The sequence below is a fragment of the Varroa jacobsoni genome, unplaced genomic scaffold (assembly GCF_002532875.2).
Source record: "Varroa jacobsoni isolate VJ856 unplaced genomic scaffold, vjacob_1.0 contig00294, whole genome shotgun sequence".
Lineage (NCBI taxonomy): Eukaryota > Metazoa > Arthropoda > Arachnida > Mesostigmata > Varroidae > Varroa > Varroa jacobsoni.
Window position 1 is genome coordinate 150683 of NW_019214444.1, and position 24694 is coordinate 175376.

Here is a 24694-nt window from a genome sequence, read left to right on the forward strand (position 1 = left end):
TGCTTAAATCAAACGGAATAGTGATATGGATCAAGAGTTTCTTTCACAATCCAAATACAAATCTGACAGTTCACGTAAAAACGAACCGTAAAGTAGGTTTCCGGTAAAGCTCTATTAAATGGCCTAATCGTCTTTGACAAAGTTTGTTTCGTCACATGAAAACTAATTGAATTAATGAATTAGTTTCTATCATTAAGAAAAATTATCAGGAATGAATCTGTGATCCTCTTCAAGATAATCGTACGTTGTCAATCAATATTACTACTAGAGGTCGAGTGACACATAGCAGCGGAGGATATTTAAGAGTCGATTGAACTCGACACTTCATACGTAGTTTTCATAGCGAGGTCTATGAATACTCCTATTAATTCAAATCGGTCGAGTTTACTATGAATGACGTATTTTCCATTAGAAAAGTTTATCGCCATATGCATTCCACAGAGAGGCGAGTTGGTCTTTCGACGGCTCAGCCATCACCGGCACAGACGTCTACGTATTTCTAATAGCTTAGTGTAAAGGGCAAAACAACGTTGTCGGTATAGGCCATACGTACTCTAACGGTATCCCGTTGACAAATGCGTGTCTACGCTAACCAAATGCAGTTCTGCCCCTCCGATCCCAGTTTACGCTTTCAGCCATGTAGATACGACGCATGCGCGCTGGCCGCGTCTACTGGATAACACCGGCGCTGGCTACGTTTCCCTTTAATTCTTATCCATTTGCTCACATCGTTTCAAGCCTTACGAGAGCGGGGGCTAGGAGCAACAAGAAGACTAGTCGTAAGACTAGCAACAACAATAACGCCAAAGACAACATGAACAGAAATGGCAGTAACACCAGCAGTACATCGGCTGTTCGCCGTCTGTATACCCGACCCATTGGCGGCTGTTGCCCTTTCCACAACGGAGCTGCTCTTTCCGCTGGGTCAGCGCCAGCACCGAACCCCCAGGGCGGGCAAATTGAGTCGCCAGCAGTAGCCTCTAATAGAAGACGTTTGTTCATCTGTATGCTCACACGGCTGCTGTACGGTGCCCTTGTAGGCGAAGAACCTTCTGCCCGAACAACCCCACTTCATGTCCGAACCTGCCCCAGATGAAACCTTGAAAACGCGCTGAAGACGTTGTTATTGCTGCGGATGTTGTTGCCGCCGTGGTTGTTGATGAATGAAAATTTGATTGTATTGAGCTTGTTCTTATTGCTGGTCAATACTTTTGATACGTGTGCCTTGTTTTGCAGTTGACAACATTTGCTGAGGTGATCGTTAGCCAAACAGACCAACTCGTCACACTGAATAAGGTAATTGAAAAGAAGATTCACAGTTGACTAATGCTGCGGTTAACATTACTGTGAGTTGTTAGCGGTGAATCGAGCTGGAACTGTTCGATCGAGTCTAATTCGAGTGACTGAAGTGAGTGTGTGTGCGTCTGACCTATACACCGTCAGCGGTGATAAAAGACTTCGACGGGTCCTTAGTCCTGTTCCATGGAACGTAGCGCGAACAATGGAACATACTCTGATTGGAATCAAATCGAGTTGCCCTATTTAAGGGGTAAGTAGTGAAAAAAGTATCTATATATGCCTCGATTGATTCAACCGTTATCACAAACAAAGACTGCATACTAATCAACTGCGCCAAGTTAGGGTGTTTCAAATGTTAGCCGTCAAACCGCGCGAACCCGGTATATTCCGAGGTTAGATATAAGTTGTTGTATATATCGCCCAACCCTACCTTTTATATATCATCAATAACAACAACTTTCTTTATTTTCACTACTAGACGTGCATTCTACTTATTGTATATACATAACGTTACTAAAAGAGCTTGTTCGGCTTCCGTTTTTGCCATATTCACCCTGTTTCTATGACCGCAGATACTACATCGTAGCCATTCTAACAGGATCGCTTGTAATCCATTTGACACTATACATTTGATAAGGACTACGTGATTTTTCCGTGTAAAAATCTTTTCCATTCAACTATTCCTCTCTGTCAGTTTAAATGAACTCCGAATCTGCTATTCAAATGCAACTATACTGGCCTGTGCGTGGCCTTCGAAGTTTCCCAACGTTGACAGCAAACAGGAGGCAGAAGTGAATGCTTTGTTCACGCCGGTAGTTGGTGCAGGAACAGCAGGCAGCGATAGCGCTTGGCGCAGCCGTTTGAAACCACCTATCCGCCAAACCTGCCCGGACGAACGCCGTCGTAACCCCGCCAGTTGTTGATGAGGGTCGATCGTCTCCATGACATCTCCGTGCTGTCGCCACCATAGGGAACGGACAAGCGGGCACATGACTATACTGAGCAATGTTATCTATCCATATGAAAAAGGCGGAGTCTTCCAAGTTTCTCGTCGAGCGTCAGAGCGGCAAAAGAGGAGAGAAAACTTTGCTTATCTTCGCTTGCTGCCAGCCTGTCGCTGGTGCCCATGCAACAGCTAAGGGCCACCCATTCGCTGGTAGGCAGATTTCCATCATCAGGCCCCAATAGAGCGCAGCGGAATCAATGAACTGAGCCGATATGGTAGCACAGTTGCCCAGATTTCGATGCTGGTAAGTGTAGGGTAGGCGCGTTTGACGTTTTGCTGTTCTGATGTTTTAACTGAGCCAGGACGACAAGGGTGTGCGAGGACTGGGCGCCATCCAACTTCGTGAAGTATATAACCGTATATATAAGAAACAAGTAATGTATATGCATTGACGTGGGTGACTTCGCCGTACCGTAGAGTCAGTAATTTATCATTATAATAATGTCTCAGGGATGCACCCGTGCTTGACTCGTAAATTGTTCAAATATTTTTTTGGGTGCCACAGAGTGTAAATGGACAGGCGCTCGAGATTAGCTTGGTTAATCGATAGTCGTCGCCAAGTGTATTGCTTTGGCTATGCGTAGTCGGTTGAGGAGAACTCATTTGCTCCTGATCATTTCTTTGTGAAATTTGTATTGGTTAACGTTTCGTTAAACTCGGATACGTACCGTGGCGTAAATGTATCATAAATAGCAAGTATAGTACCGTATGGAGACGATTTCTTTCGAAAAAAAATTCAGAACATTTTGGCAATGTACCGCTACTGCTTTGAGGGTGGCGCAAAGGTGCAGACATAGCCCACGTGGAGTGTTGTGACAAAAACACGTTCAGATGCGGCTCTTCAAGCTCTCTTCAGGCCTACTGAAAAGAATTAGGATTAAGTGCGCTGCAGTTGAATCGAGAAAACGATCTTACGAAATAGTTCATTGCGATCTGTCGTAGAGATTTTATCACACCGACTATATGGGCCTATATAATTATGAGTATGTGTCCTTAGCAATGTTATTTTTTTGAAAATATTCTAAGCTTCTTCGGTTAAATTATTTTGTCTATACTAGGTAAAAAAAGTAGTAATAAAGAGGTTTAGGCCAATATTTCAAAAAGACATTTTCTCGTTAGCAGCCACACACCGAAGTAACACGAGCACATCCATTTTGGTATCTTATGAGATTCTATTATAATTTCGCATTTATTACTGTGATTTTTCATGTTACTCACAAGTAATTTTATCTTTCCTAAGACTTTTCAATTGCACAGATAGTTGAGATAACTTCTTTACAGTGACTGGAGTGGATTTTTAGCTTCGTACTCACGATGCCTAGCTACGCCTCTTAGCACCTCCCAGCCTACGCACCTAAATATGATTGTTGAATTCACTAAAGTTAAATCGGTGTTGTTAAAGGCAGCGGTTGTTTAGTAGCTTTTGAATATGCATTAGTTTTACTGAAGGAAAAGCTGCACGATTGCAAAATTATATCAGGCGGCGCATGCCGAACACTACAGGCTGTACGTTTACACCGAAGTTACAAGATTCAATAACTGAAACCCTTAAGATTAGCAGCGAACTTAAGCAGTGCAATTTTCTGGTACTACGCAAGAATGATCGTAGTGAAGTTTTGTTTTGAGGGCGTAATCTCTTTTGGAGCGTCGAAAAAGCCGCTAATTTAGCTTGATAGTCAATAGTGAATAACTCGCCACACATATGATCCTAAGTGAAGTAAGTACAATGGTCAATAAACATCTAGTGTCCGCGTTACAACGCACTTAACTAATCATACAAACAGCAAATGCATAGCTACAATGGTGTTTGTGCTAATTTTATCTTCTACATACGGCCGAAATCACCAACATATACGCATCTCGTAAACAATACCTTACCAAAACCTACTTTAATCAGTGCCTCATCGCGGCAAACGAGTGGCAGTGAAAGTGGCTTTCCAAACTCGAACGACCTTGTAGAGCGCACGCGTGTTGCCTGCATCCCTTGATTATTCGTGATTTATTGGTGCTGACTCATCCCGTTGTGGGGTCTACCCGTAGACGCCATAATGGGGTTTGCAACAGTGGTTGCGGCAGCCGAGATGATTGGCTCTTGACGCGATGGTTTAATTCTGGTCTTCGATCATGGATGGAAGGTGCGCGTCTTATCTTCATAAACTCTAGCCGCCAAGTAGACGGCGGCGACGTTTATCTACGTAGAAAAAGCAAGTATCTCTCTCACAGGGCAGTGAAACGAATGCGTCGAGGCTCATGCTCGGGCACGCGCACCGATACCGCTCGACAACGATGCAAAGGCGTTATTTCTGGCTCGGATTGGTTTAGAAGTGGCCGCAGGTCGAGAACGTCCTTAGAGGTTACGCACTTGATAATAGAGGATACTTAGTGAAAAGAATACAACCAAGCAACACGACTATTTACGCATTAATAATATCCTTTCCAGATTTTTTCATCCTACATTTCCTAGTAGACAAAAACATGTATACGATATAAGGCAACGCGTGTTACGGCTTGGTGATGAGCTGCGATAGGGCAAATTTTATATTCCCTAAATTTCCACTTACGCAGTAAGTAAGCCACTTACGCCATACTCGTCACAAGGGCTGTGCAAGATCATCCCGTAACGCCTGATGAAAGTGCGCCCATTGAAGTCAAAGAGCTCCAGCGCTGTCGGGCTTTGGCCGTCTGGATCACGGAAGATATTGTAGTTAGTATTGCATATGAAGCCTCTGATAAAGGTGCATTCGTAGACCAGACTGTCTGACCATTCACATTTAAACGGGCTATTTAGTTACAGAATAATTTAAAATGGTCGACTTGATGACTGCTTGCTGTTGGTGTCGCTTGTCGCAGGAGATCGCGCGTCAACCCAGTTTGCATTGGAATTCGTGGAAAATGTGCCCAAGCAGGCTACAGCAAGATTGATAACGTTACTACTCAAAATAAATAACGGTATAACAAACTACGGCATCAAAATAACACTGTTTGGAAGAAACGTCACTAGAGCTGGTATTATTCGGGTAAAGTAGTTATGAACTCGGATATTGGGATCACTCGTTTCAGCCATCGATGTAAATTGTGTATAGGACGAGCGATTAGTTTATACCAAAAAAAAACTTTTTGTTTTTATTATAATGATGAATGCGGATGGCTCTATTTGTGGAAAGGGTTACAAGAGGGCCCGCTGAGAAAATATGTAAAAACTATACCACCTCCTCGGCTCTTGATCGGTTTCGATCTCACCAAAATTATGGCGACAATGATCCAAACGAAGTACGAAAAAGGAAATTGCATACAAATTGGACCATCTGAACAGACACTTCTAGAAAGTTCAGTGCGTCAAATAGGATTCGTATAGTGAAAATGTTGTTACGGTTCATCAGTGGTCGAATTCTTCTGAGCTCGTCTACTTCTTACTTAACATTTGGTCCTTCCGTTCGAAAACACCTCGTGGCTTGCCATCGTGAAGCGCTAACAGTGATGTTGGTTAGTCGCATTGTTGAGTCGGGCAAAAAATTTATATAAAATAGGTACGAAAAAAAAGTTGATCATGAAAACAATATCGTATCTCAAAGCTGTGTGTTTGAACCAGCACTAGGCGAAGTTAGAAGCCCGGGACAAATAATCATGACTTTTACTATTTACTTTTCTGGAATACAAATCTCTATTTCAAACATATCAAGCCGATTTGAATCAAACGTTACATTTTGCCCGTTATTACATCATAACAACTCACATATTCTGTGTAGTGGTTCGCTTCGGTATATAGAACGTATCATTTTTCTAGGGTAAAACGTAGACTTGCTTAAGTGTATATACCCACGTTCGATGGCGCATAGCACTCCCTGTATTGAATGTCGATTCAAGCTGATGAATATGAAATGAATAGTAATAAAATGTATATATATGTGCGTCTACAGACATTGTTCTACGTAAATAAGCGGTTTCCCCAGGCTGTCCAACCCCCATTGTCCTACAAGTTAAGACAGGTGTGATACACTACGAACATTAAAAAAAAAAAAAGCATATTCAGGATATGCAAACTTGCTTACGTTATGCTTGGACATGCGCCTACACGGTGGGAAGTAACAAGAATGGACCCATAATAATGCTAATTGGCTAGATGGTAGCCAAAGCAAGGGGCGTCTTCGAATATATGGAGAGACGTTTTCCGAAAAATGGTAGCACGATGGGTTCGGCATGGTTGGAACGAATGCGCAGTCACTTATACCATGTGACCATGAGCTGTCAAAGCATATATGATCGCAGGAAACGACGAATTATATGAACAGTTTCAATACATCAGCCGCTCCATGTCTAAGCCCTAAAAAAATCGTCTTACCTAATTGCGCAATAGCATTCAAAATGGCTCCATCATGATCGGGTTGCACATCTAGCGACAGGTCCATAGAGTTGTTGAGTGTGGCTCTCCAGTAGGTTGCTTAAGTGGCTAGTGCAAACCGGGAACTGGACAGATTGGCTATGATAAGGCCTGGTCTTCTACCCGATCGTTATGTAGACGCCGACCGAATCTAATACTGATTGATCCTTATCGAGAAATGTCGCTGTCTGTTGTAAAAAGCGACAAGATCGTTGAATTCTGAAATAAGGCGATACGTCAACAATGGATGGACGTTATTCGATTCATTAACGAAACTTAGAAAGCGCCTCAGAGAGCGATGTTATTCATGCCAATGAAAAAGCGGTTTATATAATACATTACTTAACTAATCATGCATCGGGAGGGGAATTAGCATTGCGTCTACGAGCTTCTTATATGGGCCTTTGCATGTTTTTCATGTCTTTTTTTCAGAAAGCGTTGCTCAACAAAACGAAGGACCTTTTATGGACTGTTCGTCCCAGCAATTAGGATTGGTTGAGCTGCCGCCAATAACGACTAACCATGATCTGGGGAATTGTCGAAACGCACGATCCTCTAGGCTCTGTGAAAACGAGCAACTTGCGCCTAGCTTCGATCCGAATTTCGTCAACGGAATTGATCTGGTCGATCGGCCAGGCTTTTTCAGCTTCAAGGTGAACACAAAAGTCAAAGGAAGATAGATTCCTCTGTCGTTTTCCTCTTTGCTTGTCACTTGCGTTAAACGCGCGCTCCTGTCCACGCATAAAAGAGGCTCGATACTAACAATGATTAGTAATGTGCTATTTGTAAAGAATACACTGCGAGTCTAGTATAGGAGGAAATAATAATCACTACCTTGAAAGAATGTTTCAACTCAATGAAAAAGAAAGACAAAATCTACCAAATGATCATATGTGTGAAAGCTAATACATCGAATCTGATTAGATAGCAATTGCATGTAACATAAACTTCCATCGTTTTTCTCTTGGGTTCTACATATGTTTCATTCATCCATAAAGCTACAAGTGGCCAATGCTCCATCCGGGGAGGTAGCTGCAGCCAGGCGAGAATCTAATTACGTCTACGGAGCTGAAGATGGCCGTCTCCATTGCAAAAATGAGGAACTCGTGCCGCTTCAGGTGGTGTTGTCGGGTCAATTACCACCAGGATTGAGAATCTACCTTTACTTCGTCTTTGATGAACAGGCCTACCGCTCAGAAAACGTCGAAACATGTCCTTATCACCGCACAATGGCTCAGAAAAGCAAGCTAAACGATCGTGAGTTCCAATAATCGATTTAATCAAACTGTTCCATTTGATTTCGTCTAAAAACAAATAGTACCGTTCTAGATGGCAAGTATCGCGTTTTTGGCTATTAGGCATTTCCTGACTATATCAACAGTTTCATCCGTTTCTTACAGTAAGTTAACTGACAGCTCTCTACATTCGAAATATACGTCTCTTATATTGTTTTGATGTACATGTTAGGTATAATCTTCGATTTATACAGAGTAAAGAGGTAAGGAGTTTTCTTGGTTTCTGCTCCTGAAGAAGGAGAAAGATATTGGACTTGAAAGATCATCCTCTCATTGTTTTTAAAGAAAACAGATCTGGTCTACGCAAAGGGGCGAGGCCGACAAAAAGTACAACGGGTGATCAGTCGGGCTTATTTGAACATCTCACACATTTGAAAAAAGGACAAGTGGAAGAAGAACAACTCTTAGAAATGCAAATATTGTTAATTAATCAACTGTAAATATTATGTAAACGTTTTCAGTTTCGACATAACGATGCGAAGATTAATAAAAATTGAAACTTCCGTTTGCAGGAATACATTACTTGCAAGCATGAGTAAATTAATGAACGCTGAAAACGTTGCAATTTATACATTGTCTGTTATGTAGGGACACGAAAGAATATAAATTTATTCGCAGTAAGGTTACCCTGTGATTTCATTGTATATGAAAGCGGAAAAGCAGTATTTTCACACACTAAACACCGCTGTTTTTTGCTATTGTTCATGCTATGAGTGCTGTTATTGTTATTGCTAGCTTAGTTATTTGTATGCGGTGTAACTATTAAATATAACTGAATCGGTATAGATGTGTCTATGGATTTAAAGTTATTCTACTCTATAATAATAATAATTTTCGCTAAGTAACTTACTAGAAGCACGTTCTCATGCACATGCTTACATAAGTTTAGGGCGGTGCGGCAGATCAGTAAGGCTCTGGAAGACTAACTGAATTTTGACGTTTTCAAAGATAAGTTTTCTTGGGGTCTTCTCTTTTCCTAAGGTGATGAGTACTTCGAGATGCCTGAAACATGGCGTTAGCCACGGATGGCTCGCCACACGAGTCTAAGGTAGACACAGAAATAAAAGCTAGGTATTGCTTGCATCCTTCAGCTGTAAAACACTTGAACAAACAATATGTAACAGGTTCGGAAAAACACGGAAGATCAAGTTTCATAGGTTTAAACAACATATAGTCCTTTTATAAATATCGAAACCTTGTATCCTTTTTCAGTTACCTATACATCTAACGAGTGTTACCCTAAAGTGATTATTATCTGTTGTCTCTTTCTTGTTTTGCTGCTCTAGCGGAGTTTCTTATTCGAGCCGGTGATAGCGATAACGCCGAATATCTTAGGATGCCATCTGGGTCGACAAGTGCGGGTGGTGAACGCCACGTGCTTCGTGTGTCACTACCTCCCCAAACAAAGAACGATATCATCCGAGTGAAGTTCAAATGCAGAAATAGTTGTTCAGGCGGCATGAATCGTCGTTCGACCACCCTCGTAGGAGTTCTCTGCTCACCCTGCAATACCGTCCTTGGCGTGAGTTTTATCAGAGTAAAAATCGTCACCTGTCCCGTGCGCGATGCGCGCAAACAGCTTGAAAAAAAGGCCCAAGAACCTACCACCACCGCCAGCAGCGGCAGCAAGGAAGGTAGAGCCGGTACTGGCAAGACGAACCTTCTCCGTGCTCGGAGGACTAAACCGAGTTCCTCTAATCGGATCAGACCGGCTGTTGACTCGAGCCGTAGGGACACCACTGAGAGCGAGGCAGGCAATCCTTCCGATAACGAGGAGTACATTGTGCACGTGCGCGGCAGGAAAAACTACCAAATGCTCCTTATGATGGCCGAAGGACTCGAGCTTCGGCGACAAAAAACCCGCGTGAAGAAACCGAAGGTTGCTGAGGTCACATCCGCAAACGATTGCAATAATAACACGAACGACACAAATCCTACTAGTGTTGCTAATACCAGTATGGATAATGTAAGCACAGATAACGACAATCATAGTGAGACGATGCATGAAATTATGCAGGACAGTGATAACGGCAATGATCACGACGTTGTTAGTAGTAATAATAGTTCTAATGTTCTCGTTATCAATGACAGTAATATTGTTGATTATATAGATGAACATTTCTATGCAAATATGAACAACGACGCCGCTCACAACGATAATCGAGTTGGTCTATCTAATTATAATAGTGGCCACCATAACCACGCGTACTGCAATAACGACACTCCACCAAGTCATTAATACAAATGCTCCGCAACTCAGGAGGGGCATTCATGTTTGGAAAGATGTTCGGCGGAATACGTCTTGATTCGTGTGTTTGCCATAAAAAGTGTTCTTAAAAACAGCACAAAATACTAATTGATAAACATTATTATAATTAATTGGGAGCAAAGTGGAAATGATACTTGACGTTAGAGAAGGACGCTTAAGAGTGGTTGAAGAATGTAAAGAAGTGACTTGTTATAGGGCCCTAATTACTTCGCGGTATCCATGATACGATGTGGTCAGGATAGCGGTGAACAGGGTACCGGTGATAGAAATGTTAAGTGAGACAGTTTGTTAGTAGAGAAACGGTGGTCAAATAAATGGGCCCCTCAATCAATAATTGGTACCACGGATTCCCTTCATAGCGTCGCCTATATACACGCGACATGTACGAAGAACAGAGGTAAATATTTCGTCTCGTATTGAACACTCATTTAAAATAAGATTTTCGGTGGCTCCAATAGAATATCTGAGCACAGATTTTCGGTGGTATGATTGATTACGGCCGATGGCAATTAATCTCTTAAATCGTAAACAGGCCAGAGACGAATAATACTTCCTGATCTCAGTAAACAGCTGGTTAGCCCTGAACTCTTCATGACTCATCAATTCAAAGCAGCGAAATTATCAAACGGTGCTCTCGCCTTCTCCGCTGTAATACGGGGAAAACTGGTTTCGAATATTTCACTGTATCGGTACTGCGTCGATGGTGCTTTTACACATTTTAAGTGACCTTGAACCATTATGCATTAAAAACATTTGCTGATATCGATGAGGCGTTTATCCATTGGAAAAACGGACTCGTTCGACAGTTTCATAGTGTTCATCGCGTCTAGAACTTTAAGGTTTCAAAGCCCTGTGAACCCTACGGGATAATAAGGAAAGAGAAGCAAAGTATTGCCCCATTACTCATTGTATAGTCTCCAATTCGCAATTGATCTCGCTTAGAATCTGAACGAACTACGAATTTGGTCGTACAAATCGGTTACACGTCTTTAGACAAAAAGTGCAGATATTATCATGTTGTGTGTTTTAAAATAAACTGGGTCATTTCAAAAAGCAGGCATAAGAGTGAAAGACAAACAAATAAAATGACAATAATGCTTGCTCACAAATGCATCAAGAAAAACCCGGTTCGCCCATAAGCCAGACTCACTCCGTCCAAGTAAGTGCTACAGAGGGGGCTGGTAGATCTAACCATGTGACGTCGTACTAAATGCGCTATGACGAGAAAATTGGTCACAGACTGATTTTCTATATCGTATTAATATTTAAAAGCTTTTACAATTATTGTATAATAAAGTATTATATACACTGCATATTGATATTTTATGTCTTCATAAAAATCAAACGGAAGAAATGGCTACACCTCAACCAGTAGATAATGGACAGGGTTGTATAGATTACGGAAAAAATGCCGCTAAATTGCTAAACATGATCAAGCCGCATAATAAATCGCAAATAAATACTGACGTGACTTAAAGGAAATTGGACGAAACGCACCATAATGCCTTCGTGGGTAATGTATCTACCTGCTAGTGTTAGGGACGCATAGTGGTATAGGTTCGAATCCGGAGATAGGCGCACTTCGTTCCGTTAGCACAGGCGCTAAGGCTGCATTATACGGGCGGTGATCATCATTACACGGATAGATAAACACGCAATTTGAAGTTTAACTTTGAAGTGACGAAGTTTTTAACTCTCAGTAGGCTAAGTGAATACACGCAGAGTAGCCAACCTGAAGGCTATATACAATGTCTGTCGGTTCTGCATGTTGTTTTTATACTTATTTGTCGTTTTCAACTACACACAACAACACCAACATGTTGATGATAGAAAATATTCTTGCCAATATGAACCAAATACAAATATATATATATATATATATATATATATATATATATATATATATATTGGGTGTTCGGGATAAATTGGGACATACCTTCGTACCGCAAGAAAGCCGTTTTTTTCCGGAATAAAATCGTTGCATCAGAGAGAAGGCAGGAGGGTCGTGCTCGGAATATGAGCGGATAAGCCATTGTTGAACGCCCTCGCGCCAAATAAGCCTTTATTGAAAGTATAAATCGTTAGTCATCATTAGGTTTCCTTGTGGCTTTCTAAATTGATATGCAAGTGGTTTAAGCCCCGAATTGAAGCCGTGATCGAAGTAAATAGCAGATCAAAGTAAATTAATTCGCTTGTGAGGATTGTCCTTATAGTTGCTTCAAAATATTTCACCCAAATATCTCTCTTTATCTAGGTGAAGCTTATAGACTAGCCAAATCAATTTTGTTTCGACTTGTCCCGAACACTCCGTGTATTTTATTATACACAAAGCATACAAATAAATAAACCTATAATAAATATATTTTGTTATATTCTCACTAGTAGCGCATTCTTTTTGCTGGTAGCATCGGCGGGAATTGGCACGGATAGATACAAAAATCATTACATTTATGGATGTTATGAGAAAGAAACAGCACATATAAAAAATGATTTTCTAATAATTTGCTTTTTTTCAAAGACGAATCAAAATTTAGTATATTGCATAAATTTTTTTGTGATCCTTCTATTGGTTGTGGATGAATGATCTGTATATTTGTGCAGTTCCTCGTTTATGAAGTCGTTTCAGCCTGACGGGTCCTGCTAATGACGACATATTTCTCACTATTCGATGTCTTACATACGTATATATATATATAAAAGAAATAACGTCGAATAACTGCTGAACAACTTTTTTTTTGCATAACGTCTACTTGATCTTTCAGCTTTTTTGACGGCCTGGGAAAAGGCCGCTTTCCAGTAAAGCAGAGGTGAATAGGATACTTTACAGAGTTTTGTCATAACCTTTTAATTTGAACTGAAAATATCTAAGAACCTTATCGTGGTGAATATTAGGCGCAAAAATAATTATGTTGTTTTTTGATAAGAGGTCCTTATGGGGATAACCTTGGAAAGGTTTCATATATTTTATAGAATGTTTACTTTTCCAGTTACTTATATAGTTAAAAATTGATCTTGTTAGCCTTCTGAGAATAATCATTTTCGAAAAGGAGTTCCTAGTTTAAGCAAGCTTCTTTTAATATCGTATCTTCTTAATGAATTCCCAGAAAATCGAGGGATGCACATTTACGAATTTGATAAGATTGCAGCCGCGAGTAATATATTACCCTTTAATTTATACTTTCTATGCGAATACACAAAAGTATATTTTTTATGTTATATGAAGAAAATTAAGGCATCTGAACCCTTTTTTGTGGTTTTAGTTGTTACTGGTTTAGACACAAACACATAGAAAGTTCGTTGTTGCTGGGAGGGATATAAATGCTGCTAGTTCTTTGGTTTTTCATCGTTTTCAATGCATTGTGCAGATATGAGTTTTCTCGAAAAATACCTGTCTTTTGAAGGTAGAGCATCGCTCGTGTAACGGTCTTATTTTTTTTTGCCACGGTTCTATTTTACTATTATCTGATTTCATCGACTTTAAAGGTAGCTTTGTTACTACTTTTGAGAGTGCATTTTGCTCTTTACTTAACTGATTCGGCTGATGACCATCTTTCAATTTTGAAGTAGCAATTTAAGTTTTCATTTCGATATCAAGTTCAGCATTGTGTGGGACGATCCGTTGTGCCAATTTCGTCCAATTTCGTTCGTGATTTGTGCACTGTTGGACCTACAAAATCTCTGTTGCAGCAGAACCGTATGAATATGAGTTGTTCACAGAAATTACGTTCTATAAATGATTGTGTGTACGCTTTCAAGCACAGACCATCCTTAAAACAGGAAGCGCTGGCGGTGTGATGCGGACCATGCTTTCCAATTTCTAGCTCTAACTTCAGATCTAAAATTTCAGCTTGCACAAATCTACCGTAATTTTATGGCCAATGTTTGGTGTGTTTATCGAGCCAAAAAAGAATACAGACGTAAAGTAACTCTATATTTCGATGTTTCTTAGTTGTCGAATAGGCAGTAACATATTCTTGATATAGGCCGAACTTTTTGATGTAGTATTTTATTAAAAGTTTTTTCACCAATAGAAAACCTTCATCATAGCTTTTATCCACGTTTGAAATCCAATATAAATTCATTTATACTGATAACCAAGAAAGGCACATGCAGCAATACAACAACACGTTCACATACTAAATCTTAAATCACAACTTCTCTCTAAATCTAGGCCTAATCCTAGTTTCAAAATCTGCCTAGATTGAGACGCTATTAAAAAAATTGCACATACAATTAGCGTTTTTTAATGTACAACGCCAGGTCTTGTCCATGTTGATGGTCTGTATAAAGGCACAACTGCCTCTTATGAAGTTATATAACCCACTGCTTTCCAATGTAGTTCATGTTACACAGCATTTGATAACCTGTGCTAGCATTCCACCTATAAAATTCGGTTTATAAACAGGTGTAAGAACTAGGTAAAAAGACTGGTTTCAAACAAATTTTTTTTCATGACTATTCCATAGAATATTAGGTCCAACCAAAGCAGTGGCAGGTACATGCAGGCGTGTAGTACACCGTTAAATAAATGAAGACTACATTTATTAAACAAACTATGTCAAAGGTAACGTCGATTTAGTTCACCGATAGGACGTTACAGTTAAGCGCTTGCAAGATTCGTTAATGAGCCTGCGGATAAATCTTTGCAAAAAAATCGAAATGCACGTAGAATCGTCTAATTATCCATAATCTACTTGCAAAACGGGGTAACTTATCTCTATATAAACTTATATAGATACCAACATAGGTTTTAATAAATACGCATTTTTTAATCAATAATTTATGTTTCATATAAATTCACCGTGTTATTCTCAAACAAGATTAAAATCAGTTCTGCAAAAATCGTTCAGACCATTGATGCTTTTTGATGAATGATGATGAACATTTTCAAGCAAAAGGTGCCCCTAAAATGAAATTACATTCTGCAAAATTTTCTTCTTAAACATCATGCAGTTTTAATTTTGCTCAGTCAAGCCTTACTTTGCAAGCAATGATCCGAACTAAATTATACCTGGCCCTACGTACTTCCAAGATGAAGACATGTTGTTAACACATTTTCATTTGCCAGTATCTAAATGTGTTGCCATCGCATTACTTTATGAATGATAAAGAGATTTTTGAAACGGATTCGTAAGACTCGTATTTACCAGAATATAACCAAAATCCATTCTATTCAACTAGTTAGAGTATCGGTCAAGATTACTATGCACTGAAGGCGTACTGGCTGCCAGTCTTGACACGCATCCCATCAATTCAAATGATGCAAGCTGAATCAAACCCAGCTTTATAGGTAGTGCATTAAACAAAAAACTCCCAGGGCTTGAGAGGAAGTGGGTTCTAGATCATACATACAGGAGAAACAAAATGCACGTTTAACTAACACTTATTTAGCATGATGGCACTCATTTAGCACATAATAACTAATCACTAAATGAATAAATCTTGATTGGGATCTAATCAGATTAGTATTTTTTTCGAAATAAATCTAGCTAGTTCCAGTCCAAGGTCCTTGTAAAACAAAAAAAAAAACACAAAATACATTATAATTTTCAAGTACATCTGACAGAATGGAAAGATCAAAACGGTTTAAATCACTCAGTAGTAGACTTTCTGAAGGGAAGAAGTCAACCTAATTGTAGGCCCTCGTGAAAAAATATAATGTGAAAAGCTGAGAGAAGCTGCTTTTCCACATGCAGTGACGCCTCATCGATATAATAAGCTTTTTAGTTACTCTGAATCTATAGAGTTGTTCAAATTTATATGTAGCTACGAAAGAAGCAGAAACAGGTTCCATATAGCTAAACAAAAAAATTCACGATAGGCAAAAAACAGGGCGCGCATAAATGTTCGTCCTTTTGGACGATCCTTCTGTTTCGATCAGGTCATTACCAATGAGATTTCATGACAGTATACTATTGATAGCTAATAAAGATTTCAGGTACGCATCACATGTCATGAAAATCATACACATGCTTTTTGAGACCAACAAAACCTTCGGGCCGACTCGATCGCGTTTACTCCTCAGTTGTCTTCCTAGTAGCCGATCTTGAGTTTATTTTTTTATGTATTTTTCTTTCTTTATTTATAAAAAACGTTTATTCTCAATGAAAAAGTCAACCCGGAATTAATCCTTTGCGTGTTCAAAATCCAGAGTATACGCCTATTGTGGATGAGGCCAATTTTTAAGTAAATCCACATTCTGTCCCTAGTATCCTAGCGAAAGACCGTTGAAAAAGCAAATTCGTTACTAACGAGCTTCATCATCAAATTTGCGCGACTGTGGATAACTAAGATGTTTTCAGGAAGTCTTCAAATGAAAGGTTTTCTAGCTTTGGTTAACTGATTGGTTAATGCGGAATGCCTAAGACACTGTGCGTTTTTGAATGAATACATTTAGTTGCCGGTAAGCTCAGATTTGATCTGGGTTAACCTATGTGGGCCACAATTAAGGGTAGGATGAACAAGCCTCGATATGGGAGCGTCGACTTGTTCGCTTGTGCTACCAAAAAGGTACAAGACTACAATTGCAAAGAAAGCATTTGACACGGGTTCGTGAGCTGCTGGGGCCTAAGTTGAAGCCTGTACCCGAGATAAACGAAGCTTCAAAGAATGACGCTGCAAAAAATCATGTTTTAATATATGCTTTTGCTTAAATATAGGCCTAAAAGCAACTTATAAAAACCGACATGTTATTATATATAGCATATAATAGTATAGATGATATGTGATATTTTTGCCTCAGTCGTATTATTCTATTGTTGCAGTAGTTTAAAAAATAAAATAATAGCCATTAAATATGCTGGTAGAAAGGCAAATTGTGTAAAAGAGATTAGTTTTATAAGGACAACGTCGTTGGCTTTGTATAAACTTGACCCAGTTGATTACCAAAAAGGCAATGCATGTTTAAAAAATATTCCTATACAATTTTTCTCTTTAAATACGTTTTGTAAAATACGCAAAGTCAGCAGTGTTATACGAAAATCAAGCCGTACAATAACTTTATTTCTCATCTTCAGTTTGTCGTGCCTTGAGCTTACGAATCGACGTAATGAATAAAGCTAAAGATTTTACATGTAGGCTTCATACAAATGGTAAATTTCTTATGTCGATGAAGGTTGTGGAAGTTGTAGTTCTGTGCGCATTCTATAATTTCTATATCTCAAATAAGTTTAACAGAATTAGTAAAATTATACTTGCGAAGAAGCACTACTGGGTAATAAAATAAATTCACAACATATTAGAAATGTCAATTTCATCCTAGAAACAAAGCATAGTCATGTGAACCATAGCTTAAGCTTTTTTCTACCTAGCAATATTGACTTAAATTGCTACGCCTTTGGTACGCGCATTCCTCCCTATAAACTGCTAGAAGCCTGGCCATTAGAATTATTGGCATCGTGCCTTGCCCCCTCATGGGCTTAATATGAATAAAGAAAAATTATTTGAATGAGATACTGAATGTATTTATTCCTATACGAGTATGCGAAGCCTACATACGTGCCAAGAAGCTTACAGAACAGACAAGAGCAGAACTTACGGAAATCTACGCAAAGCCTAATTGCTTTGCTTGTTAGACCACACGAGGTCAACTCTATTATTGCCCTTTGTTAAAAATAGCATGGGATGAAATCGTAAGTTTTTCTCAGGCGAGTCTGTTCATAGCCATAAGTTGTTAAAATTACTCAAAACTACTCCGGGGCATAACTTAACAAGACAAAAGTCGACATCGTTAATGCTCATCTCTCGAAGCTGTCACTGTCTACAGTGGAAAATACTAAGGAAATAAAAAGCCTGACAGAATCAAGATAAAATAAAAAGCCGCTTTACATTAATTTCAAAACGAGACCATTTCTTTTATCATAGAAAGCATATTAATTACATTTTGAAACTGTTTCAGTAACAATCGACTATACTTGCTTTACTGGAATCTTCTGTATTAGCTAGAAATTACTCAACTCGAACTAAGTAATGTCAACGCCTATATTGGATCATTGAACTAATAGAGATCTACTGTGAACTGACTTGCGAATTGTTTCAATATTTTTCGTCGTTAAGAAGATCCGCCTACTAGAAGAAATCCGCCAAGCTTTCAAATCAATCTATTCTTTTGCGGCGATTACGCAAATCGGCAAAAACAGGCAAATCCCGTGGACGCCAATCTTCAGCGCTCATATTCACAGCTCAATTCTACTATAATGACTATTCATTGTGATCTTTTTCATTCCTCCAACCTGGCTACGCTTTTATCAATTTCATAAAATCACGCCAGAACGTTGGCGACACTACCTACGTGCGTCCAATCTTCTCGTGAATGAGGAGTTGTAGCTCATATTTTCTTTAGCTATTGCGTCAACATTGCAGCTATCCATCGTTACCGAGCATTCCGGTCGACTACGTCACGCACTCCGGGTCTGACAACCACCCAGGCCTGAAAACGGTGTTATCTTCATTAATTTCATGCGTAGCTGCCTCCGATGTAGGACGAAGCTACGGTGAGAACTCCTAATCAAACAGCGACGTACCGGCCAAGTGAATCTTGACACATTTGTACGTAATTTAAATCAAAAGTGCACCCTACATGACATACGCGGAATAAATAACCGAGCTCTGGATGTAGCTTGTATCAAAGGAAGCTAAAAGGCCTTCATTTTGGTTGGATTTTTACTTGTAATAGCTTAGACCTCTCAGCAGGGGAATAGTACATGTGGTGTTAGGAGGATCGGTTCTGAGTGATCTTCAAGCTGATCACATGTCACTGTCGACATTTATTATTAAGAACTTCCAAAAGCGTCTCTGAACCTCGGCTAGATAGGACCGAATCAAAGGGCTCAGGGTTTACAAGTCTAAACCTTTGCGCTCGCCATTAGATGCTATTTCGAATTGGTTTTTGCTAGATGAATTTCTATTTGTGATATTCTGTCGGATAATGAAGAATGTATCGCCGCAATGTCATCGAGAACAGAATGCTAACAAGAATAATGAGGCCATCTGCACACTACAATTAAAGCAGATTGAATTCGTCATTGATTGTCCATTTGAACAAGATTGCAAATTTCAACTTGCCAAGTATATATTGACGTTATTGTTGTTCGAAGGCAAATGAAGAACCTTGCGTACCCAAAACCGCAATAATTATCTACGTCTACGCAATTATTATATTACTACGCAATAAGTATCTAACACATGCATCACAAAAAGCGCTGCTGATAACATTCCGCACTAAAGAAGATGTTTCAAACGATTTAACGCAAAACGTCCTTTGATCTTTTTGAGCTGTTATGAAAAATAAGAGGCATACTTCTTTTACTACAAATATTTATTAGCATGAGCTTATTACTATACACAGTAGTATCTTTGCTACCTAGCGACTAGTTGACTTTCAATGATACGCAAACCTACTCGTGTCGCTAAGGGTCTCCAATAAGACTCACTTTTACTGTCCTTTTTACTCCACCCATAATTATAAAGCACGTGGCGAAGTTCACCACGCCATCATTAGCGTGATGAGGAAAAGTTTTAACACTTGACCAAGGAATCCGTGCCTCTTATCAACTTCAATCTACTTTAAAAATTGTTAATTAACAATGAATATAAAAAAAAAAACTTACATCAAGGTAACGTGTGTGCAGCTGGAATGAGATTTAAATGTTTATCAAGGAATAGTAGACGCTCACGCGACGAAATTTACTGCTCGTTTAAATGCACGCTCGTCTATGTCTTTATCACTTTGATGTTTCTGTGCCAAGGTTTTAACAAAACATAGCTCAGTTTTGTGTTACAGTTGTGCATGAAGACTTTTCAATTCAGACCACCTCCCTTTGTTATTTTGCTGTGAGAACGATAAGCACTACTAGTAGGAGTGACCTTCTTCAATGAGAGACAGTCATTAGGAATATTACGAAAATTTGAAAAATAATAGACACTCACACTGTTTCATTTCAGTTTGGATTTTCTTTTGATAATTGCGCTAAATGAAAACCCTCCTGCATTTATGATTTGCTCAATATCGCATATGATCTGCATGCATGTGTGAAGATCCGGCAAAACTGTTGGCTACTCATCTTTTTTTTGTAATTTTACAATGGGTAGTAGTTTGCTTGATGCACCCATGGAACTACTACTTTAGTAAAAGTGCTCTTCATAAACTAATGAGATGACAGGCACAACTTCCATCATTTTGCAATTTATAATTTAGATATATAACTAAATAAATTTATGAATATGGTAGCCTGTGTTAAAGAATGGCCTAATTGAGGCGTATGTCACTTTTTCGAATTAACAGGAAACTGGGTCGTCCCCTTTGTCTTGCCCGGATCCGTACCCTGTTCGTGGAATGAAACTCTGCAAGAACCAGCTGCAGTAGAGGTGGAAGGTTTAGCGTCTTCGACACACGAAATTTCCTTACCCATGGCTGCTTTCGCATTCTCTACCGCCTGATCTAAGGAAACATAGGTGCTGCCTTCCTTCCTGGCAGCCGGGTTAGGTTCGACAACGGGCACGATCTGGCGCACAGGAGTTCCCACCAACCGACTAAGGTGACGAATCTCGACCTCCTGTCGAGCTACCAGTAACTGCAGTTCCTCGAGCTCGTGTGTTAATCTGAAAAAAAAATTACTTAAGTTGTGTCGCCAATAGGTAACATTTGACACTTGGAGAACCTGGCCTACAAAGCGTTATGCGCAATGCTAAAGTGGCTGCCCTTGAAGTGTCGTTCGTTCCAGTTCTGACTGACAAAAAAAAACTTGAATTGTTTATAATAATTTTAAACTGTCTAGCATCAAAGCTGGCGACGAATAACGGGGCTAAGTGTTTTTTTTCACTGACCCACAGAAAAAGAACGTCAGTTAATTAAATGACATGTGCTCTCGAGAGGAAAAACATGCACTTAACTAGTGTCTAATTTTAAACTTTTTTTTATTTTTATAAAATTTTATAAAAATTTAAATTAAAAATCGATCACGATCATAGAAACCACGGTCATGTCAACATCGATTGATACTATGCTTTGTTTGATACCAAACTTGTTTCGCAGAGCACCGTTCACTGCTCGGCAGCTCCATGAGCTATACCTGCGATAATCCTAAGGTAACGTACCTACTACCTGACTTCGCGGTACTACGCTAGGTGACCACACCGTATTCCCTCAAAAAAAAAAATGGCCTCTGAAGCAATGCTTAACTGAGGCAGTAACACCAGACGTAATAGCCAAAAAATATTTTTGTATAGCTACAAAATCCTACCTGTGATATCTGTCCTCTTTCGTCTCTTCTTTGGCGCGCTCATTACGTGATTGTCGCAGGTATTCCGCCGTAATTGTACCGGCAGCAACGGCGAATATTATAGCTTCACCTAATAGTTCAGCGCCAAGGTCGATGGCTTCACGTTCGTTAAGTGGCTTAACAGCGGACGGCTTACCGAGATTGAGTATTCGCACTTTGATTTTGACCTCACACCAGTGATAAAATTGAGCCGGAGGCATGCATACCCAACGTCGAAAGAAAGGCGAATTTTTTGCCCGAATCTTAAGTTTGTTTGCCAGTGGCTTTGACAGCTGTTTCAGAAAAAGTGCGCCGAGCTTAGCCAACGGAAATGCACCAACAGCCATAATTACAGGAAGATATGTTGGCTGGGGTCCGGATCAGCAGGTTGGAGACTAATCTATCGAGTAGCGACGCCCCTATGATACACTAGGGCTACACGTCAGTTCAGTTTGAAATCTTGAGGTCATTAAAATCATCTTCCACTTCACTGCATCAGCTGCGACTTCACCGTCACTGGCTACATTGAATTCCGTTGTTACACTTTCATAAGCTTTTATTTACACACCTAGCATGTTATGCAGCTGATGATCCGACGCCTTAAGAGCCGGCAGAAACAGTTCTCAAGGTTGTTCGCGCGCCTTATCTGAACCATCGAAGTTTAGCTAGGCAGGTCAGGTCAAATTGTTTAGCAAGCAACTGCCCAACAGATTGCAGACAACTAATAATCTTATTTTCTTTCAAAACAATTTACGTCCAAAATTGTTGAAAACTTCCTAGAAGTAATTTCCGTTAATATATACATATATATATATATATATACACAGCCCTATCAAAGAGGTATCGTCTGCCTTGTTTGTAAATATGGTTGTCTCATCTGTTTATATCAAAACACGTTTCTATCAAGGATTGAGCGCTGTCCACGAGGTTTGAACCGAGAATATATTTTATGTATCTGAATACTGTTTTCACGCTGCTAAGTGTTCAATCATATACAAAGCAGTGTTTTAGTGAATGTGACGGCAGGCTGAAACAGTTGCAATGGGTCGAACTCGACGCGGAGAGGTAAAGACACCGCTCTCTGCTCAGGAAATGAAGATGATTGTGATATCGGAAATCATTCAAGAATTAGTTCAGGCGCATAACGATAAGCGCGACGTTAATTTGAACCGGGTAAAATATGACGTCTCAGCGCGGTACGGTTTGAAATCGCAACCGAAGTTAGTAGACATCATTGCCGCAATACCGCCACAGTTTAAGCAAATTCTTCTTCCAAAACTCAAAGCTAAACCTGTTCGAACAGCAAGCGGTATTGCTGTAGTAGCGGTTATGTGCAAACCACATCGGTGCCCACACATTAATTATACGGGCAACATTTGTGTATATTGTCCCGGAGGTCCTGACTCGGACTTCGAATATTCGACACAGTCTTACACCGGCTACGAGCCCACGTCAATGCGAGCGATCCGAGCTCGATACGACCCCTTTCTACAGACGAGACATCGGGTTGAGCAGTTAAAACAGTTAGGCCATGACGTCGACAAAATTGAGTTTATTGTCATGGGGGGAACATTCATGTCGCTACCGGAAAGCTACCGGGATTACTTTATACGCAATCTTCATGATGCTTTGTCAGGACATACAAGCGCAAACGTTGATGAAGCTGTCAAGTATTCGGAGCGATCAAAGACAAAATGTATTGGTATAACTATCGAAACACGCCCAGATTATTGCCTTCAACGCCACCTCACCGACATGCTCCGATATGGCTGTACGCGGTTGGAAATTGGAGTGCAGAGCGTTTATGAAGATGTTGCGAGAGATACAAATCGGGGTCACACCGTGCAAGCCGTCTGTGAGACATTTCACATTGCTAAGGATTGTGGCTTCAAAGTAGTGACACATATGATGCCGGATCTGCCCAACGTGGACTTTGAAAGAGACGTTTTACAATTTGTTGAACTGTTTAAGAATCCCAGTTTCCGAATGGACGGATTAAAGATCTATCCTACGCTTGTCATCCGTGGCACCGGTCTTTACGAGCTGTGGAAGACTGGCCGTTATAAAAGCTACCCACCAGCACTGCTAGTTGATCTTATTGCCAAGATTTTCTCGCTGGTTCCTCCTTGGGTGCGGATCTATCGAGTGCAGCGGGATATACCTATGCCTCTGGTTAGTTCAGGTGTGGAAAACGGCAACTTACGAGAACTGGCGTTAGCCCGCATGAAAGATCTCGGTCTTGTGTGTCGCGATATTCGTACGCGTGAAGTCGGCATACAGGAGATTCATCATAAGGTTGTGCCGTATCATATCGAACTCGTTCGTCGAGACTACGTCGCTAACGGGGGCTGGGAGACTTTCCTTGCTTACGAGGATCCTCAACAGGACATACTCATAGGGCTTCTTCGACTGCGAAAGTGCACGCCTGAACAGACTTATCGACCAGAGTTATTGGGTCAGCAATGCTCGATTGTGCGAGAGCTTCACGTCTATGGAAGTGTGGTGCCTGTCCACTCGAGAGACCCATCGAAATTCCAGCATCAGGGCTTTGGAACTCTGCTCATGGAGGAAGCCGAACGTATCGCCAGAGAGGAACATTGCTCAAAGAAGATCGCTGTAATTTCCGGCGTGGGCACTCGAAATTATTATCGTAAGCTCGGATACGAGCTTGATGGTCCGTATATGTCTAGAATGTTGTGATAGCTGTTTATTATTAGGCATTTATGAAATAGCTCAGGAAGGTGTTCTGTTTCCTGTTGCAAGTCAGTCGTTGTTGAAACATAAGTAATATCTATCTTTCTTATTCTTTAATAAAGTCCGAATATCTAGTATACTTAAAATGTTTTCGAACTATCCCTCATTCCTTCGGTAGAGTAATATTTAGATTACTTTTATGATCAGGTAACCATTTCATGTCAGCGCTTAGCCAAATATTCCTATAATTGAGGTAGTAATTTGGCCAAAGGATTCTATGTTTTTTAATATGTTGTATGTATTAAAGTAAACCGGAGTCATAGAAACATTTGTGATTTAAACATTTTTTTAGAGGTTTGCTGGATATATATCTAAGGTTTTCACTGCAACATGCGTACCTCCCACACAATAGTTAACCTCACACACATATTAGTTAATTGAAAACCCACATGGAGTCTTTACGTTTAGTGAGAAGTATCATTAGCAACTTGTTCA

The 24694-nt window shown here is 40.0% G+C and overlaps 3 protein-coding genes across 6 annotated transcripts; 2 read left to right on the plus strand and 1 right to left on the minus strand.

Annotated features, from left to right (window-relative positions):
* Positions 1-1017: 1017 nt before the first annotated feature.
* Positions 1018-12625, plus strand: LOC111271043 (cellular tumor antigen p53). Of its 2 annotated transcripts, none has more exons than XM_022851577.2 (4): positions 1018-1549; positions 7116-7336; positions 7682-7940; positions 9265-12625. In XM_022851577.2, the coding sequence occupies exons 1-4, from the start codon at positions 1483-1485 to the stop codon at positions 10215-10217; spliced, it is 1500 nt and encodes a 499-aa protein (XP_022707312.1). In that variant the 5' UTR covers positions 1018-1482; the 3' UTR covers positions 10218-12625. The 2 variants fall into 2 exon arrangements, with proteins under 2 accessions (XP_022707312.1, XP_022707313.1); XM_022851578.2 differs by lacking the exon at positions 1018-1549 and adding an exon at positions 3525-4440.
* Positions 12626-18075: 5450 nt separating this feature from the next.
* LOC111271041 (optic atrophy 3 protein homolog) lies at positions 18076-22269 on the minus strand. Of its 3 annotated transcripts, none has more exons than XM_022851574.2 (3): positions 21488-22269; positions 20569-20846; positions 18076-18675 (listed from the first exon to the last, which is right to left on the minus strand). In XM_022851574.2, the coding sequence occupies exons 1-3, from the start codon at positions 21850-21852 to the stop codon at positions 18644-18646; spliced, it is 675 nt and encodes a 224-aa protein (XP_022707309.1). In that variant the 5' UTR covers positions 21853-22269; the 3' UTR covers positions 18076-18643. The 3 variants fall into 3 exon arrangements, with proteins under 3 accessions (XP_022707309.1, XP_022707310.1, XP_022707308.1); XM_022851575.2 differs by having other exon boundaries at positions 20653-20846; positions 21488-22256; XM_022851573.2 differs by lacking the exon at positions 18076-18675 and having other exon boundaries at positions 19546-20846.
* A 105-nt stretch (positions 22270-22374) lies between these two features.
* Elp3 (elongator complex protein 3) lies at positions 22375-24349 on the plus strand. The gene has a single exon (XM_022851576.2). It carries the CDS (start codon positions 22547-22549, stop codon positions 24203-24205), a length of 1659 nt encoding a protein of 552 aa, XP_022707311.1. The 5' UTR covers positions 22375-22546; the 3' UTR covers positions 24206-24349.
* The last annotated feature ends 345 nt before the right edge of the window (positions 24350-24694 follow it).

Coding starts and splice junctions, on each gene's coding strand:
- LOC111271041 (XM_022851573.2), bottom strand. CDS start 21,852: ATGGCTGTTGGTGCATTTCCGTTGGCTAAGCTCGGCGCACTTTTTCTG. Junction 20,847..21,487: donor AAAGAGGACAGATATCACAG/GTAGGATTTTGT, acceptor TTTTTTTTTCAG/ATTAACACACGAGCTCGAGG.
- LOC111271043 (XM_022851577.2), top strand. CDS start 1,483: ATGGAACGTAGCGCGAACAATGGAACATACTCTGATTGGAATCAAATC. Junction 1,550..7,115: donor CGAGTTGCCCTATTTAAGGG/GTAAGTAGTGAA, acceptor TCTTTTTTTCAG/AAAGCGTTGCTCAACAAAAC. Junction 7,941..9,264: donor GAAAAGCAAGCTAAACGATC/GTGAGTTCCAAT, acceptor TTGCTGCTCTAG/CGGAGTTTCTTATTCGAGCC.
- Elp3 (XM_022851576.2), top strand. CDS start 22,547: ATGGGTCGAACTCGACGCGGAGAGGTAAAGACACCGCTCTCTGCTCAG.